Source organism: Nannobrachium achirus, assembly GCF_963921795.1.
Source record: "Nannobrachium achirus genome assembly, chromosome: 2".
Taxonomy (NCBI): domain Eukaryota; kingdom Metazoa; phylum Chordata; class Actinopteri; order Myctophiformes; family Myctophidae; genus Nannobrachium; species Nannobrachium achirus.
In genome coordinates this window covers 13,162,267-13,182,791 of record NC_137811.1, presented here as the reverse complement: position 1 = coordinate 13,182,791, position 20,525 = coordinate 13,162,267, and the positions used below count along the sequence as shown (strand labels likewise).

At 42.3% G+C, this 20,525-nt stretch overlaps 1 protein-coding gene across 1 annotated transcript; it reads right to left on the bottom strand.

The window, feature by feature from the left end:
- Positions 1-954: 954 nt before the first annotated feature.
- LOC308294259 (uncharacterized protein) lies at positions 955-18,874 on the bottom strand. Its single transcript, XM_080736986.1, has 4 exons — positions 18,748-18,874; positions 16,067-16,139; positions 15,018-15,106; positions 955-10,067 (listed from the first exon to the last, which is right to left on the bottom strand). The coding sequence occupies exon 4, from the start codon at positions 9,653-9,655 to the stop codon at positions 2,267-2,269; it is 7,389 nt and encodes a 2,462-aa protein (XP_080593112.1). The 5' UTR covers positions 9,656-10,067; positions 15,018-15,106; positions 16,067-16,139; positions 18,748-18,874; the 3' UTR covers positions 955-2,266.
- Between the last annotated feature and the right edge of the window lie 1,651 nt (positions 18,875-20,525).

Genomic DNA, 20,525 nt, shown 5'->3' with positions numbered 1-20,525 from the left:
TTCTAATTAAACTTTGACTATTTGCTATGTAAAAATTTTGATTATTAACATAATACATTAACCACTACATGTTTTATTACATTTTGACTATTTGCCATTTGAAAATGGTATCTACAATACTTTTAACAGTTTTTCTACACATTTATGCAAGCTAAACATTTGTAGTAGTTACCAAAACTGCAAAATAAATAAATAAACATTTTAACCCTTCATTACCTATTTTAGATTTTCCAGGGTGAAGCGAAAAACCCTTGCCTCCTATTTCTGCCAATTTCAGAGTGCAGGGGGAAAAATGGTTCACCGACCCCTCAACGGCGATCAAGCAAGCTCCTGAAAAATCTATTTAAATAATAACTAACATTCTGCAACTGATGAACAAATTTAGGTATTGTTTAGTTACCATTTTCTTTTCAAATATTAACACAAAACATTACTTCATTCCTAATTAAATGTTGACTATTTGAAAATAGCCGTTCTACAATCTCAGGAAACATTGCAAAGCTATGTGTTGTGAGCTTGTAGATCTGCCATTTTGCTGTTTGCATTTGAAACCTGTGAAGTGTTATATTTTGCATGTATATTTTAGACGTTTGCTATTTTCTGTACATTATGATGCCAATACTTTTGTATGTTTAATCAAATAAATTTGGAATACTGAACATTTACTTGTAGAAGACTATTTCTATCTACTTTTAAGGCAAACATTTGAGTACTTTTACCACCACTGTAAATATTTATTTCTAACTTTTGAGTAAATTTAAGATATTGAACTAGTAACTAACATTCTGTAATTGATTAACTAATTTAGTCTAAATAGGTGTTGCAGGCCTAAAAACAGTGGGTTGAAATGATCAATATGCACATGCAATATAAGATGGGTCATGAACAGGCAGTATAAAATCCAAAGTGGCATTTGGTTGGAGATGGTTAGTCCATGTTTTTGATATCCAATTTAGGGATGGCCAATAATGTCATTCTATGTGAGCTTATATAAATTCAGTACCACATGTCCATGAGCCAGAGCAAAAATTAAATGAACAAAGACATATTATTTTCAAAGAACATTCCTGAAAAGTAGAAAAAGGTTAAAGGCAGAACAATTCAAACATCTGTTAGCACTGTAGAATCACTCAACGGCATCTGAAAAACAGGGAAAAAAGTGTTAGTATATTTAACCAATGCAGACGGTTCACAATCAACATGACATGACTGAAATAAAGTATTCAAATGAAGAAACAGAAATTAGAATTTACCCCTGTAAAGCAGAAAAGTGTTAAAGACATAACAAGTGTATAACAAGGCCACAATAAGAAATGTACTCGCAACTCAACCTTTTATTGATATAGTACATGTAACATTACAATGGTCAAGGTTGTACATTGATTAAACAAACATTACATAATGTAGATCAACATGACATGACTGAAATAAAGTTATCAAATGAAGAAACAGAAATTAGAATTGACCCCTGTAAAGCAGAAAAGTGTTAAAGACATAACACGTGTATAACAAGGCCACAATAAGAAATGTACTCGCAACTCAAGATTTTATTGATATAGCACATGCAACATTACAATGGTCAAAGTTGTACATTGATTAAACAAACAATACATAATGTAGATTAGTACACAACAATCACATAATGTAGATTAGTACACAATCACAGAAAGCAATGGGTTGGTTGGTTGGTGTTTAGGTGAGTAGGTCAAATCAGATTTGAGTTTTGGGAAATCGATTTCCATTATTTGAGGGCTATGTGTACCAGTAAGTGCTGCATCTTGTGCATTGTAATGTATTACTGGTCTGATTTGACCTTTGTGGGACTAGAGCCTGCCAGGAGTGTGTTGATGAACAAAGTTCATCCATATCCCCCATAGCATCTCTGGTGTCCACCTTTGGGCAGATATCACCGTAAGTTCAAGTGTCATTGTGCGATTTTAAGTGGAGTTATATATATTTTACATTTAAAATGTAGTTATATATATTTTACATTTAAAACCAACCCAAAGCGTTTCCATGAGAAGAAAACCTATAGAACAGTCTATTCACAAAGGATTGGCCCTAACCCTAGTTATGAACATTTTAGTGACATCAGAGGCCCGACACGATGCTTTTATTGTGAAGCCAAGCGTTCCTGAACTTCTTTACTCCTGGAGGTTTCTGCATCAGGAATATAGCCGATCTGCAAGCCCGCGACGCGTTGAGCTTGTAGAAAAGTAGGTCTGCGTGCTGCCAGTGTTTGCAAGCACGTCCTGCAGTCTATGCACTAGTCATCTTCGGTGGACAATACGCAATACACAGGATTGTGATAGCTGTAGTATGTACGTAGCACTCCAGACTGTAGACATTGCTGTGGTCTTGAGATGTACATGTGATCCAACAGCGTGTTCTTTTCTGTGGTGGCCTCCTTGATGAGTTGTGCATATCCTCTGGACTCTAGAAGCCTTGTTATGGGCCCAGGAAAACCGTTCAGTAGGTCTTCGTTGAAGTCTCCACAGACTACGATGGGCTGGTGATCCATAACTTCCAAGGAGTCCAGAAGCGCCTTCAGGTTCTCCATAAATGGGTTACCATAATGTGGTGGTCTGTACACCGCAGCGATCAGAAGCTTGACAGGGGACTCGATCTTTACTGCCACAAACTCAAGGTTTGTCACATTGTGAAGGTAACGCTTTTCACTAGCCTGGAAATGGTCCCTCACATACACAGCGACGCCACCGCCGTTCTGTTCTGCACGTTCAGGTAGCTTTGCATATGACACGTGTCTGTTGCGGCTGAACATGGTGTAGCCGTCCAATTGCAGACTGTCAGCCACAAAGGAGCCAGTGAGATGAGTTTCTGTCAAGCACAGGACATCTGAAAGTGTCAGCTCGTGGTGTCGTTTGAGGTCCTGAATGTGAGCCGGTAAACTCTGAGTGTTGTGGTGGACAATCGTCAAAGTTTGGGCTTGGGCTGTCGTCTCTCGAAACTTCAACAGCGGCATGACACCGTCCAGAGACGCAGTCTTCATGGATTCCAGGGCAGCTGTGATTTTAGGATCAGCCCAGATTTTCTTCTCATCAAAGTCAATGATGTGCAATCCTTGCAGTGTCGTTGTCCTACTGAGGGCAACGTAGGACATGCCTTCTAAGAAGACCCCTTTCAAGGAAACCACTGCAGATTGTGTAGTCATCCCTTGGACTTTGTGAGCCGTGCAAGCATATGCCAGCTTGATGGGAAATTGCCTGCGAATCACTTTGTGGTTACTCAGGTTTTCCTCCATCCTCTCGACGTACACCTGTGTGGCGCCAGGCGTAGTTCTCCGGTACTTCAGTCCTGCTTCAGGCTTGTCTAGCACCAGCCAAAGCTTGGTTACTGTAGTTCCGTCCCTGTCGACCCGCATGTCAACACCATCAATCTTGCCAAATGTGCCGTTTACAAGGCCATCCTCCACGTCTATGTTCCTGGTGATCATGACAGGGGCGCCTTCTGCAATTTGCAAGTTGTCCTCAAGATCCTTGTACGGTTTACCTTTCTGGGGTTCTGAGCGGCGAGCCATGCGGTGACTAATTTCGTCTCTCTCGTAGTCTTCTGCGGGTATGTCAACGATGTCAGAGTGGAGCCGAGTCAAAGCGACCTTGTTGTGTTTGTCAACCTGATCGTTGGTTGCAAAGATGTGCAAAACATCCTTAGGACAATGTTGACTGTCAGTCAGTCTCTCACCAAGGAGTGCTCTGTCTGCATCGCTCAGTCGTTCTCTCTTGTTCTTGACTCTCAACCTATTCAGAAGTTGTGCATAGGGCACGTCATCCTTCTGTCGCATGATTTCTGTCAACGTGACCATCTCAAAGTGTTCACACAGAAGATCCGGTTTGCCTTCTTCTGACACGCAAAGTGGTTTCCCGCTTGCCGTTGGAGGGAGCTGGTAAAAGTCACCTACTGCAAGTACCGACATGCCACCGAATGGTTTCTTACTGCCTTTGATCTCTTGCAGTCTCCAGTGAACGTAGGTAAACAATTGCTTTGAAACCATCGAGATCTCATCGATGATGATGATTTCCGCATTTCCCAGCTTTGCTCTCACATCATCCAAACTGTTTCCCAGCCCTTTGTAGGGTGGGTTCAGGCTTCTGGGCAACTTTAACAGGGAGTGCAGTGTGTTCCCCCCGATGTTGTACGCTGCAGTTCCTGTGAATGCCGACAGCAGCACCATGGGCATGGATGCGTCTCTGTCTTCATAAAGTCTGGGGAGTCGACGGAGAATCCTTGTTGCCTCATGGAAGATGCACTTTATCAGGTGTGATTTGCCCGTGCCAGCACCTCCAGTGACAAAGAAAAGGAACGGTTCGGGGTTCTGCTCAAGTACGCTCTGTAAGCACCAGTCCCGTACAGAGTGAAACACTGAGGCTTGTGTCTGGTTTAGGTTTCGACACATTGCACGCAGAAAATCTAGGCTCAATTGTGGGGCCACTACACTATGTGCAGGAATTGTACCCACCTCACGAGTGCTGAACTCTGGCGCATTGTCTCGTTCTTCCTCTTCCAGCAGATCCTCGTCTTGTTCGGCAAGACATTCCATGCGATCTAGCTCGTTTTCTGGGGCAATGTTGGCCCACGCGTTTTCAGCGGGGCCATTTTTCCAGAACTCCTCCACGGCCTCTTCCACCGCTTGACTGTACTTTTCGAACCTCTTCCTGTTCTCAGCAACAATCATTTTCGCGGGATAAATCATGCCTGTTCCAGGCAATTCCACGCACGCAGACTCGTAGAATTCCTTGTACGTGGGGAACGCTTCTGTTTTGAGGGTCGATTGATAGCGATGAGGCAGGTAGACTTTAAGCAAGTTGCCATAGAATTTCTCTGGCTCCTTCTGTTCCGAGAATTTTGCATATCTGACAACTGCATCTCTGCCCTCGCGCTTCTTAATGGTTCCCATGTTGTCAGACAACTTCAAGCGACCTTCGCCTTTTGCTTGTTGGCCGTACACAACCCTGTACTTGGACGCAAAGTCTGCCAAACACATGTTGTCAAACTCGGGTGTTTTGGGCCTGGCGTTGTACTTGTCCAGATATCCCTTCATCCACACTTGGTCTGAGTCGTCTGGTTTGTTCCGCAGCGCGCTGAGGGGGAGACTCATCTTCATTGCATTGTCATCTGTCGGGAGGAAGATAACATCACGGGAGCATTTCTTCAACGGCATGCTGCAAGTCCTGGCCACTGCCTCCTGAGCGCTAACCTGCCTGTTTTTCACATAGGTGTGAACAAGTTGGTTCATCGCATCCCTCTCGGTGACCTGCGTCGGATCGATGCCAACCACTACCTGTTTGAGAAGTTCGCCCATCTCATGTTCTGCCTTTGAAATGTAGGAGAGCATGTATGTGATCGCAATATGGTGATCCAGAACAAACTGGATATCCATGTTAGCATTCCAGGCCTTCAGGAAAACTGGGTTGTAGTTGTTCACAAGGCAGTCCTTCACTCCGCGCTTCATGAGGAGGACGCGGTTCTTCCTCATGTCTTCAAGACAGCTGTCGTACTCTTCGCTGGTCATATTGCACTTTGCCAGCAAGTCCGACAGGTCTGTCACTCCTGACGCAGAGTCCATCAGCATGTCGAAAATTGGTTTGAGTTTCTCCATAGCAGCTTGTGCTCTTGCTGTCTGTTTTTTGCCAAGGCCTTCGGCACGCTTTGCCTTTGTTTTGGTTGCGCTTTGGTTTGCGCCTTCATCCATGTCTTTGTTTGCTTCACTTTCATCTTCTGTGCCACTGTCATTTGCAGTTGGATCAACCGCCTTTGGGTTTAGTATGCACGTTTTGTCCACTGGTGGCTTTGGAAATCCAAACCTGCATGTCTTCCTACCTTTCCTACAGGACTTTGTATGGTTTCGGCTGTGCATCTGAACCTGTAGGACAATTTGGTAAAGCACAGGATCTTCGTCTGGATCAGGCAGCTGGCACGAAATGTAGCGGTCTGCAAACTCGCAGATCTTCTCATCCGAGTCAACGCCAAGGACGGGGGCGCCGTCGATCCACATCAATGCGTGAAAATGTGGGCTTCCCCTGGCTTGGAACTCGATACGATGGAACCAGTCGATGACGCGTCCGAAAGGTAGAGCTTCTGAATGTACCAGTTTTTTGTAAGCGGATTTAACTCGCTTGTCAAACATTCGCATGGTTGTGACTGCGTTGCTTCTGAGAATGTCGCATTTCCCATTCCAGTCCAACTTTTCCCAATCCACAATCTGGCCTTGCTGTGCTTTTATTGCGATGATGACTTCTGGCCATCTGAACTCAGCAGCACTTGCGGTCACAAAGAAGGTTGGTGGTCCTAACTGACGGACCATGGCAAACAAGTCCAACATCGTCTTGTGCCAGTAAGCTGGAGTCCCTCTAATTGGTGACATGAATCGTGTTGCGTCTTTGCTTCTGACCAGTCTCTCGACTTCACGCTTGTCTTTCAACATCTTGTTGGTGATCCTGCGACCATCATTGGTTAAAGGTTTTCCCTTCTTTAACTGAAAGGAGATGCTGTTTTTTGCAATATGTGTCTCTGAGACAAAGTGTGCAAAGAAGCAAAAGCTTTGGTCTCTAGCGAAACGACCGTCAACATTGAAAAGTCTTGCGTTGAAGTAACGGCTCGGGGACAGACGGACCCTTCTCTTCACATCCAACGTGTTTGCTCCAGTTGGAAACAAAGTAGGGAAGGCCTGCGCTTCGAGGTTAGGGACAGTGCTGTAGCTGACAGGCCTGTTGCCTTCGGCGGGGGCAATGCTAAATATGCCATCACCATAGGTCATCATTTCTTGTGCTATGTCATCTGCCTCCAAGCAACTGTCTAGGCCATGTCCAGGTCTCAGCGCATCTTGCTCATCTTCAACACTGGGGGGATCTTGATCCACTGCCTGCGATGCGTCGAGAGCTTCAGCAGAATCCGCTACTTCCATCATTTCAGCCTCATCACAACTGTCCATGACTTCGTCGGCGGGCAGATTTTCAACCTGGCCCTCCACATCGTCGTCATCATCGATTGTGACCGCTGTGTAGCCTGGGTGAGTCACTTTGAGTGTCCTCGCGCCCCGTACAACCTTCCTCATATTAACAATGTGAGACAAATGATGGCCTTTGAACCGCAGACGTCGCTTTAGCTTCATTCGGTACAGTCCGGATGAGCCGAGCCTTCTCGGTAAGGCGTTTATTGTGGTTTGCACCCGTGATGGCACACACACCACAGCACCAAGTACAGCTCCCTGTTTGCCTTTAGGAAGTGTGAGAATCTTGGCAAACGGTATGGCCAAAGCTAAGAGTTGCCTTTCCAGCACATTCAGATCGCTGAGTTCTGGGGGAATGGGTGCTAGCTCTAAATTGTTTGCGACAGCCAAGGCTGGCATTCTTCCAGCCTGTAGGGTGTCGTGACAATTCTTGCATATCCACTCGAGACGCCTTTCTTCGGGTACAGTGCAGGCTTGCGGGCCTCCACATTGATCGTCACACAAATGGACGTATTTGCCTGTCAAGCAGGCATCAACCAGCTTTCGCTTCCGTGTGAACTTGGAACGACGGCAACGGTACACAGATTCCGAGAAAAGTGCCCGATGGCACGTTGTGCACACATAAGTAGGGCCATATTTGATGTCTTCCTGGAAATCTGCTATAGCGATTTCTTCCAGGCTACGCTGTTTCGCAGCTTCAGCTTTCATTGCTTCTTCAGAAGTAGCTTCAGCCTCCCTAGACGCTTTTTCAGCTTCCCTCTTCTTCTCATCATGTCTCAGTCTGAGCAGGACTTGACATAACGCCTTGTACCTGCGTTTTATTTTATATGCAGCACGGATGTCACGGCGCAACTTAAAGTATTTGTCCGTTTCGCATTTGTGGGACATGTACAACCTCATATGTTGGGTGTGTTTTGCCCTGAACTCCGGGTCGTCTTGGAACCTCTTGTTGACATATGTCCTGGCATACGTCTTGTGCTTCTCTTTGAACACCAGGTCTTCTTGGAACCTCTTGTTGACATATGTCTTGTGCTTCTCTTTGAACACCACGTCTTCTTGGAACCTCTTGTTGACATACGTCATGTGCTTCTCTCTGAACACCGGGTCTTCTTGGAACCTCTTGTTGACATATGTCTTGTGCTTCTCTCTGAACACCAGGTCTTCACAGAACCTCTTGTTGACATATGTCTTTACATGTGTCTTGACCTTCTCTCTGAAAGAAACATCTTCGATATATCTTCTTCGGAAGTATGTGCTGTTATGTAGTTTTTGCTTAGCCTTGAATGCTACATCGAAACTGCATCTCCTAGCCCTATACTTCTTCATGTATTCATTTTTCCTGGCCCTAAAATCTGTATTAATTTTGCTTTGTTTTGCCTCAGGAGTTTGCTGTGAAGCTTCCTTCCTCTTCTGTTTTCTTCGTCTCTCTTTATTCAATTTGGATGATACAATGCCTGACTGCAAAGGAGACTTGGAACTTGAATGTTTGGAGCTCGATGGTCCAGTGTCACTTTCATCCTCGCTATTCAATTTGGATGATACAATGCCTGACTGCAAAGGAGACTTGGAGCTTGAATGTTTAGAGCTCGATGGTCCAGTGTCACTTTCATCCTCGCTAGTCAGATGGGGTGACGGAGAATTTGTCTGTTCAAATGTTACAGGCATGAAATCGAACTGGATTCTGTCAATCGCTATGGAATGCAAGGATTGATTTAGCTGTTCAATCTTAGCAATCAAATCATCCAAGTGAGTGAAAGTCATCATGACACATTTTCCTCCTCTCCATCGAGGCAAAGGTAGGCCATCAGCACTTCTGGCATGGGAGTCAAACAGTCCATATCTTCCAGACCTGTCTCTAAAGACAGCAATGGTGTATGGTGATACTGTCAGCAGTGCATAATTGACATCTACCGACAGGCACTGAAGTCTATTCTGTAGATTCAGCCACCAATTGCGTCGGTGAGTTTCTCCGTCATCTCTCATGTAGCCCATCTCTACATTATATTTAGTCACGGAGTACTTCTTGCGTTGTGTTTGAACAGTCAGGGGTATTTCTTCCATACTCAAAAAGTTGGAGTTGAACAGTTTGTCTTTCTTTAGTTTTGTTATGGTCCTTTTGTACAGCCGGTCTCCCTTGTCCAATATCTTGTCGAGATCATTACGCTTAATGTCACGACCTTCATGTTGGTGTGCCAAAAATGTCAGGGCCATGCATGTGCACTGCTTATTCCTTGACATATTGGAAAAGGAAAGATCATTCTGGCTTTTGGATGCCCGCACAGATATCACAGAGGGTGCTGGGATGTCACTCTGTTGTACAGGGTCATCGTTGGAAAGGTCCATGGCTTCTACAACAGATATCAGCAAGGGTGCTGGGATGTCGGTCTGTTGTACAAGGTCATCTTTGGAAAGGTCCATGGCTTCCACAACAGATATCACCGAGGGTGCTGGGATGTCGGTCTGTTGTACAGGGTCATTGTTGGAAAGGTCCATGGCTTCCACACTGCTGTGCGGTTCCTCAACTTCACACTGTGCATGTTGTTGAGACGTTTGTGCCAAATTGTCCATGACCGGGCTAAATATTTGTTTCCCTTCATCAACTTCCATGCAGTTGTATTCTGGGGATTTTGAATGTTTGGTGGCCCATCTATTCTTTGCAGCAATAGATCTCTTCTTCCGCTGAGGCATGATGTCGCAATGCAATGTGATATCTAGCTATGAACTTGTTTACGATTTATTCCAAACCTATCCACGCGAATGTGCTGTAGAATTATGTATGGGACACTTCCGGAGAACACGTTGCGTCGCAGATGCAACCGTTGTGAGCTTGTAGATGTGGCAGTGGAACTGCCGCACACCTTCTGCGCAATGGGACGTTGGATATATAAACAATATAACTGACTTCACTCTAAACAAATCAACTTACCGTTAAATATGAAGACACTAATGGAGCTCTTCAGATCTGATGAACACTAGTACAAAATAAAGAAATAAATAAACATACCTTGGCTTGCAGTAGTCGCAGACTGGGTAGTCGGTCAGTCAACCACCGCCGTGTCGACGAATAGAGCAGGATAGGTCCGCGCCAGTGCACCCACAGCTGAAAATAATTTTTAAAATACAGTATTTTAGACACATAAGTTAAACTGAAGACACATTATTGCTGCACATCAGGGTTTTCCAATGGCCAAATTATGTGAAGAATACCAAGCCTCAACATTGCACAACCTGTGAACAGATTGGGGCTTGGGGGCAACGTTCCTGCTACTGCAATGACAGATGTGCAGATACTAGTGTTGTTACTCCTTAGTTAGAACAAAATCTGTTGGGTAATACAAGCAAAAATGTTTTGCAGAGATCCGTCTTAGGGATGGCCAACCAGTAACCACCATCAGCTAATGATATATATTTATGGGTCAATTTAGAACCCCTAAAAACTTAGGTTAGGATTTTGCAAGGTATTTTTAGAATCTACGTCAGTCCTAAATGGGTGAAGCAACATACGATATACTGTTATGTTTTTGTAATTGCTCCTTAAACACTGAGAATAGATGAACCCCAAGACAATGTCCATTTGACAACATTAATACAGGGATTGACGCCAACAATTGCCCGGCCAACAATTGCCCGACTGCCCAGGGTAGGTAAATAAAATGGTCGGGCAGTTGAAGTTTGCTACCAGGTTGTCCGACCGGGTAGGTGCCCATTTTGAGTAACATAATGTGAGATTGTTTCTTTCGCCTACTTGTTATTCTTATTCTGTATATTTTTAATCTAATAAATCATTAAAACCGCTGTGTTGCAAGCCTTGAGGTTTGAGAAATAATAGTCACCTATTGGCTGTGAGAGTGTTTTACTGTGCATTCTGATTGGACTAGACACTCAGTAGTATATCCGGGAGGAAATGTATGAGCAGACTTAAACATTCGTAATGCGTCATGGATAGACGTGTTGTGAGCTTGTAGATCTGCTATTTTTGAGGCAACACCACACTCAGTAGTATATCCGGGAGGAAATGTATGAGCAGACTTAAACATTCGTAATGCGTCATGGATAGACGTGTTGTGAGCTTGTAGATCTGCTATTTTTGAGGCAACACCGTTTTATGGCTGAACTGAGCATATCATTATGTTGGTTGAAGTAGAGTCCGAGTGAACCTTGTATCTTTCCATAAGCGAGTCAACTCAATAATTTAGTTCATTTAACTTCCTTGCATCCTTTATTCGTTAAAAAGCAGTGTTGTATTGGTGATTGTTTGGGGGTCGTTATGTTAATGTTTGACACGCATCTCGCTAAAACTGGAGTTAGCAGACCATTATGCACTGAGACTCATTCCAATGTTAATGCAGGCTGGTGTGAAGTGACTCGACCCCAATACAACTACAGGCTAAGATGCATTATGATTACATGTTATAATGTAAAAGGCTTCATCAGATTATCTCTAAACATGTGGCATAACTTGCGACCATATAATGCTGAATGCTTGTACATTTATTGGATAAGTATATTAAAGACAAAGTTGAATTGTGAAGCATGACATCACCGCAAGAGCTTCTGTCCAGAATGTCCTTCTAAACTGGATGTAAAACTGTTGTAAAACCCGCGGCTGCTACCCTGGACCCAATCTAAGTTGTTAAACTACAGTAATAAACCCAGCAATAGTAAGTAAAGTATTTACACACTGTTGTGACTGACACACACACACACACACACACACACACACACACACACACACACACACACACACACACACACACACACACACACACACACACACACACACACACACACACACACACACACACACACACACCTCAGTGTGAAGGAATGGTGCCATCTGCTGGACAAAATATGTCATTGCCACTTCCATTCACCAGTCCACAGAGGCCAGGTTTTTATTTATTTATTTTTATATTGGCGGGAAATTTCACCGATACCGATATAAACCGATATGCCCAAATAAGGCCATATCGGTCGCTCACTAATTCATACTACAGGTCAAATGTCGGAAATAACAGATCTACAAGCTCAAAAAGCATTGCATTAGCCCAGAATTGTCAGACAACATTTCCATGATAAATTAAAGGGAAACCATGCTCTACATAGTAAAACACAGGCCACATGTACAAAATAGCAGATCTACAAGCTCAAAAAGCATTGCATTAGCCCAGAGTTGGCAGCCAACCTTTCCATGGTAAATTATACGCCCATACAGTATATAGGCATATATGGAGATCAGGTTATAAACAGAGCATATGGGACTAATCGACATCAAAATCAGCAGTGGCCAATAGATATGGACATGCCAAAAGATGGCCATATAATAAAAGGAACATGGATGGGTACAACAGGTAATTTAACAAAGCCCCTGACATTATGACTCAGACATATGGGTTGGATTGGCTGTGAGACGTGTGAAACAAACCTCTAGTACATGAAGTTAGTCCTCTGCATCTACATATCCTAGCTGGTGGACTGCACTCTGGGAGCAGTTCAAGTTGGCCAACCGGTAACCACTATCAGCTTATGGTGATATACATGTATGATTCAATTTAGATCCCCTGAAAACTCAAGTCGGGATTTACAAGGCAATTTTAGAATCAACCTTAAGCCTAAATGGGTGAAGTGACATAGAATATACTGTATGTATTGGTAATGGCTGCTTAAACATTGACACCGAAATGGACCACGAGACAATTTCCATTTGCCACATTTACATAGTTACTGTACATCTGAAATTGGTTATTTTGAACCAGAATATTCTGGGCCATGGCTTTTGGCCTGGCAGAGACAACCATTTGCTAGTGTGTGTGTGTGTGTGTGTGTGTGTGTGTGTGTGTGTGTGTGTGTGTGTGTGTGTGTGTGTGTGTGTGTGTGTGTGTGTGTGTGTGTGTACAGTAATAGTGCAATCATAATAATTCAAGAACCAATGAAGTCACTTCGCATACACAAACTTTAGAAGGCAGTCGTATCCAATCAGGAGGGAATATGGGGATTTGGGACAGATCCATGTTGATGACCTGACTTTAGAAATACTGACTGACATCCGGTGGAGGTTTTGATAGTAACTGCTACCTAACGGCAATTAATGGTTTACATACTAAAATCCATTATGCACTTGTCATGGATATGAGATGGGGAAAAGTGTGACGTGCCGGACAGACTGACTGACAGGCGGTGGAGGTTTTGATAGTTAACTGCACCTGACGTCGCAATTAATGGTTTACATACTAAAATCCATTATGCGCATGGAAAGTTTTTCCGTCACATTTGGGCTTAATTACAATTGTGTCATTTTACAACAACTATAGAAATCAAAAGTTCAATAATTTCCGAAACAAATATTTTCATCATATGGCAAGAGATATCACGTAGCAATTTTTTTTGTATCTTGTAGAAAGCTGTTTTTGCTACTTGACATGAAGCAGGTCATTCATTTACATTCAGGTTAAAAAATAAGTTTCTGGCCGACAGCATGCAATGTGGCCGTCTGGAGTGAGTGGAGAAATATTGCCATCATTGAAGTTGGCCACTACTGATATAGAGGTACCGTGTAACGATATGCGTGATGTTTGGAAAGGATAGCACTATGCCAGGCATATGTGAAAAATGTGGGGGAGAGGTTCTGCCCTGTCATCCAGGGAGTGTGTGTGTGGTCAGTTTCGCTGCTCACAGACAGAATCAGACAGAAACAAGGTGCAAATCATATTCTCAGACATGCCTTTGGCCTGGGGGAGACAATAAAGTGTGCGCTAAAATAATATAGAAAATGTGTCTTCAGAATTGTAATGGCATCGAGGACATACATTCTGGTGTCAACCCCAATTATTATTCATTTAGTAGACCCTCCAGAAAAACTTGATTCTGTAATCACTTAGGTGTCAAACAACAAACCTCAACAAACCAAATGTGTATCTCTGCATCTACACATCCTAGCTAACGGAGTGCACTCAGCAGTTTGGGAATGTGTTCGTTCAGCGACCCCTCAACACCTAAGACCACAGGCAGGGTATAGACTGGGGACCTAAAACTATGACATCAGTCTATATAAAGGTATTACAATTGAACTGTAGCTTTCAACTTTTTCAAGCCACGTCCCCCCAGACTAATCATATTTGAAATGGGGACCCCACAAGCTGACAAGCCTAAGTGCTAGTCAATTTAGTTTGACCCTGCACCACAGATAAATATGGTGAAATAGCTGATTTGAAAAATCACTACACCTCTCATTGAACTGGGGAGACCCCACCCCTAAAAGCATTTGGAATTACAGACATGACATTTCGTTTTGACTCTTAGGGATGAGCACCATGAGAACCACTATCAGCTAATAGTGATATACAGTACTGTATATATGTATGGGTCAATTTAGATCCCCTGAAAACTTGGGTCAGGATTTACACAGTATTTTTAGAATCAACCTCAGTCCTAAATGGGTGAAGTATACTACTAAGTAGGCTAATGCAGATGTATTTGCCAGTGGTACAAACTCAAAATAAGTATGGAATCATCTTTCAAAATGTGTTTGTAAATGTCTGCTTGAACAGTACTGCTGAGTCTGCTTAGCTAGTAGATCTGCTATTTTTGGCTAATGTTCTACTATGATAGGGATGCTAGGGTTTAAGTGGTTAATCCTATCACACAAAGATTTGGCGGCCCCCCTGTAGTAACTCTGAGGACCCCCTAGGGGTCCCGGCCGGACCCCCTGTTGAAGACTCCTGCTCTAGTACATTAAATTAGTCCTCTGCATCTACTTGGGATGTCATTAATGGTTAATTTACCAGCTGGTTAGCCATCAAGTGTGGGGGTCAGCAGCAATGACTGCATGTTTACAGTTCTAGCTTTTTTTATTCATACAGCGTGTCCCATGTCCAAAATAGCAGATCTACAAGGTCAAAATGTGTTGCATGAGCCTGCAGTTGTCAGCAAATACAAAAATCCACTGCCATGCACATTTCTCATGGATGTTATAGTTGATCTTCAGAGACATGAATGGAGATCACTGTTACATCTGAAACTATTTGATTTGCGTGTGTCAGTTAAAACAAACCTTGCAGTGTCAGTCAGTCTGGGAAGGTCGGTCCGTCAACAACAGCCGTGTCCACCAAAAGAACAGAAGAATCTGTCGTCGGGTCACAGCTGAAAATAATTCCAAAAATACTGTATTTTAGACCCAACTGAAGATACATGCATTATTGATTTACACACTGAAATCCATTGTGCACATGTGTACTTAAATATTTTAAATAGTTATTAACAATTCACCCTTTGTTAGCCTTCTGGTTGGTCCCGACTGACCAACCAGCAGGCTCTATGTGCCTTGTTCTGCCTTTTTAAAAATAAAATAAAAAATAACCGATTTACAAGCTCACAACGCCTCACAGTGCGAGACGTTGTGAGGTCTGCTATTTTTGGTTAAAGTTGAATATGGACGCTAGGGTTAAAGTGGTTAATATAGAAATGGGGAAAAAAAGCAGGCTCTATGTGCCTTGTCCCACCCTGGTTCTGCCTTTTTATGTTGAATTTGCTAAAACATAATTTTTGAAGAAGAATAAAAACATAAAAACATGCTGAGTCACTATACTGCCACTGAGCAGCTCCATTTTACTGAAACTAAGTTTGAAATTAGAATTGAACACACATAATAACAATACGAGCAACTGAATTAAAATGTCCACTACCAGTGGATGGAGTGTCCCACCAAGACACAGCAACAAATGGGTGTGAGCGGACTTACAAATTAGGCCAGGGGTCTTCAACAGGGTGTCTGGGACCCCTAGGGGGTCCTCAGAGTTACAACAGGGGGTCCTCCAAATCTTTGTGTGAGATCTAACAATTTTTTTTTAACCCTAACGTCCATATTCTGAGAACTTTAGCCAAAAATAGCTCACAACGCCTCGCAGCGCGAGGCGTCCCAGGTTTTTGGCAACAACACAGATGCAGATAATTGGTGCACTGTGGAACACTGGAAAGAAATAATGCAACTGGGTTTGATATAAACTGATTCAAGGTGTGGATTATAGTCTCATACCACAGCAATTTAAGCATTTAAAGGGAAACCTTGAAACTATCCATTTTAGAATGGTTATTTTATCATACCTTGCAGTAGGGTGTCTGGTCAGTGAGTCAACCACAGCTGTGTCCAATGGATCAGGATCGTCTACACCCACAGCTGCAAAATGATTTAGAAAACAATATTTTAGACAAATCAATTTAAACCAAAGGCACATTTATTTTTCTACATACCAACATACACTGTTAGTAACATTAACCAAGAGGTTTTTCTTCTGCCTCATGGGAGTACGTATGCAAGGTCACCTTGAGGCTGATTTGAAGGGGGAAATAATGTGTGTCATTCCTTTGTTTACCTAGTGGGAATGTGCGTGCAAGATTTCACAGAAATGACATGACATGCTGTGTCCATAATTTGAGGCATTTTCTTCAAAACCGAGAACTTCTTTAAACTTTGGAAGACAATCTTTGCCAATCAGGGTGGAATAAGACAAATCTGAAATAGGCCTACACATTGGTTTAATGACTATAGAAAAACAAACAATTTTTGCACAAGATCAGTAGGAGTTATGTAAAACAACATGATATTCTGGTGGTGCTCTAAGGCAGTGGTTCTCAACCTGTGGGCCGGGACCCCCAGGGGGTCCCCAAATGATTTTGGGGGGTCCCCAGATGATATGAGGCAGACACCTCTAATATGTACTGTCATGAAACTGTACCTTTTCCTATGCAAACTTCTAATAAAGTCTTCAATCAATCAATCAGACATTGTGAAAATAGCCGATCTACATGCTCACATTATCAAATATTATCTAATATTAAGGCAGAAATTGTGAAAATAGCCGATCTACATGCTCACATTATCAAATATTATCTAATATTAAGGCAGAAATTGTGAAAATAGCAGATCTACAAGCTCACAAAACGCGAAGCGTAGCCGATCTACATGCTCACATTATCAAATATTATCTAATATTAAGGCAGAAATTGTGAAAATAGCAGATCTACATGCTCACAAAACGCGAAACGTTGTGAGCATGTAGATCTGCTAGATCTGCTATTTTCACATACATGTGTTATACAAAATGCCTCAACTCTTAGTTCTCGTCATGGTGGGGGGGTCCCCAGTTAAAATATGAATATTTTGGGGGTCACAGCCTGAAAAGGTTGAGAACCAATGCTCTAAGGGGCCCATGTGAAACAGTTGGGGCAGTGGTTCTACTGTAGCATCCATGGAGTGTGTGTGCACTGTTTCATCATTGATCAGTGACAGAGATTATCTGTCCACACACACTGATGGACAGGGTGCCAAACATATTCTCGACCATGCCTTTTGGCCTGGCAGAGACAGCCATTTGCTCAAATATTTGGTTATGACAGTTAGCTACAGTACAACAGTAGGGTATAGACCTAAATACAATTTAGGCATTTAGCAGATAGGCTTAATAGAAATGTACAATTAGCAAGGTAAACACTTGCTGTTTAAAGAATGCTGAGTGACAGAGTAGTGCATCAAGAAACTGATCCCAGGCAAACAAAGCAAAACATATTGTTGAGTACTGGAGTAATTTTTCCAAGTGTATGCTTTAAAATTACACAAGTATGATATAGGCTACATAGAAATATTTTCCAAATATTTGTAGCTGCCATAAAATGTGTACAATGCATTTTTATCACATGGCTGCAGTGTGCCAGATATTTTGGAAATAGCAGATCTACAAGCTCACATTAAGTGGTTAAACTTAAACTTTGAACCAGGGTTCTTGATGCCAAATACCAGCAAATAATAATACATTTTATTTATATCACACTTTACATTTGAAGCAAATCTCAAAGTGCTACATTAAAAGGCAAAATGGAAGAATATTAAGAAAATAGACTAAAGGCCCATTCCCACTGGTCCAGATAAAAAAAAACTCTTTCTCCAGATATTTTTCCATTCAAAGTGGATGGTAGATACAGATACAAAAAATATGTACCACAGATATTTGTCACAGATACTTTGATCTGTGGCCAATATTTTTTTAATCTGTATCTACCATCCACTTTGAATGGAAAAATATCTGGAGATAGAGATTTTTTTTATCTGTTATCTGGCCCAGTGGGAATGGGCCTTAAGAAATAAAAACAAGAAACAGAGAAATGAATAAGTTCAGAACGTTGTTCACCTATACAAAGCTAAGAAAAGGTTTAAAACACATGGGGCATCTAACAGACTTTCTAGGCAAACGCCTTGTTAAATTAAAATGTCTTTAATCCCCGCAACAAACACACACGCGCGATGAGAACACGCATAGATAGCGATATATACCAACTCTGACATACGCACGTGTTTTTGTTTGCATGGTCAGATCATTTTAATTTGAAAGTTGAACGGGATGTTCAATGTGTTTTTGTGTGTTAAGAAAACTGTATAGCACGCCGTGTCCTATGGCTGTGTTAAGTTACACAGGTTTGTTTGGGCGGAAACGGTGCTGTCTTCCACAATAAAGGCACACCAGCGTTTAATTCAGTTAACCCGTAGCCGTCAAAAAGTACCTTTTCAGCCGTTTTCAACGCTAAACGCGGGTATGCAGCCCGGTGCATGACTCAACTTCGTAACAAACAAGAAAACTAAGCTAACGTTAGCATCGATCATACGACAACAAAGCCATTTTGACAACAAAGCCATTTTGCTTTCAACCGGTAGCTATGGCCGGTAGCTAACGATAGCTTAAACACGACAGCGTCGTAGAAAACAAAGGATCGTGTTACGTAAAGTTAATTACCTGAGTGTTGCGAGGTCCTGCAGGGGGGAAAAAGATGAGATAAAAAGTGTAACAATGTCTAAATAAATCAATGGAATCGCTGGAAAATAGCAGCTACAGCTCTCGAGTTCTGTTGTCTCAGCTCACAAGGCAAGCGTAAACAACCAGTCACCAGCGTGCCGTAAAGCAGACTGAGGGGGCGTACACAGGCGTGCTATTGGACATGCCCAGGACATGCCCCCTAAAGCCAGAGCTGTAATTGGACAGAACACCAGAAGCCGCCTACTGTTTCCGAAAACACACACACACGTGCACTGTTTAAAACTTGAAAAAGTATTTGTACTTTACTTGTCCAATTTCCAATACTTTTACTTCTACTAACTCCACTACTTCTCGGATCCAAATATTGTACTTTTACTCCACTACAATTATTTGAAAACTTTAGTTACTAGTTACTTTGCTGCATAAAATAAACCATAATATTATAAAACATACATGAACCACTTAAGCCCTATTTGAGCTTGTACTTTTACTTTTGGTACTTTGTACTTTTAATTTTTATGCCAACACTTTCATACTTTTACTCAAGTACATTTTGAATTCTGGACTTTTACTTGTAACGGAGTGCTTCTACATTGCTAAAGTGGGCGGAGTTAAGCCCCGATTTTACTGTGTTGTCATAACCGACAAGATCAATTGATACTTTTACTCAAGTAAAAAGATTTGAGTACGTTTTCAACCAATGCAAACAATTACAACATCAACGTTTATCTATCAACAAAAACAACAACAACAACAACAACAACATTAGTATTCACGCAATTTGTGTGCACCCCAAAGAAACTATTAACCACGTTATCGTTTGTAATGACTTGATTTTATAGGTGGGACGTTCGCGAACGAATCGAATCCTTTGAACGGCTCTTTGAAGTGAACGATGGGATCCGGTTGGCGCAATAGGTGGGACGTTCGCGAACGAATCGAATCTTTTGAACGGCTCTTTGAAGTGAACGATGGATCCGGTTGGCGCAGTAGAGAGCCGTTCATTTGGGGAAGAGACGCCCCCCCCCCCAAATTCAACATCTCCTTGTACTCCACTGAGTAGCCTACTGACTGAGTAGGCCTACAGTGATTGAGTGAGAGAGGAGCCAAATGAGCCAGTATTTTGAACGTCTGAGCCATAAATCCCACCTCTACTTGATTTGATCTGGAAGGGATTTAATCATAGAGTTATTTAATAGATAGGCTACAGCTGAGCCCGTGGACTTCGGGTCTGTGATTGGCTAACCAATAAATAGCCATTGAATTATAAAAAAAAAAAAAAACGTTTTTTTTTATTTATGATTTAAACAGACTTTTTATTTTATTTTGTCACTTTCACAAATCGTATGCTGTATATTAGCATTTTTATGGTGTATCTATTCTGCATCTAGCATGAAGGCATATCTATTCTGCATCTAGCATGAGGCCACATTTGTAACCAAAATCTTCGCTGGCCCGGGGGTCCCCAGAAGAAAAAAATCAGATAGAGATTATGATTAAACAGACTTTTTATTTTATTTTGTAACTTTCACAAATCGTATGCTGTATATTAGCATTTTTATGGTGTATCTATTGTGCATCTAGCATGAAGGCATATCTATTCTGCATCTAGCATGAGGCCACATTTGTAACCAAAATCTTCGCTGGCCCGGGGGTCCCCAGAAGAAAAAAATCAGATTGAGATGGGGTCTGCGGCCAAACACATATCTTTTTGGGGGTCCTTGACATGACACAGTTGGAACCACTGATTTATAGCA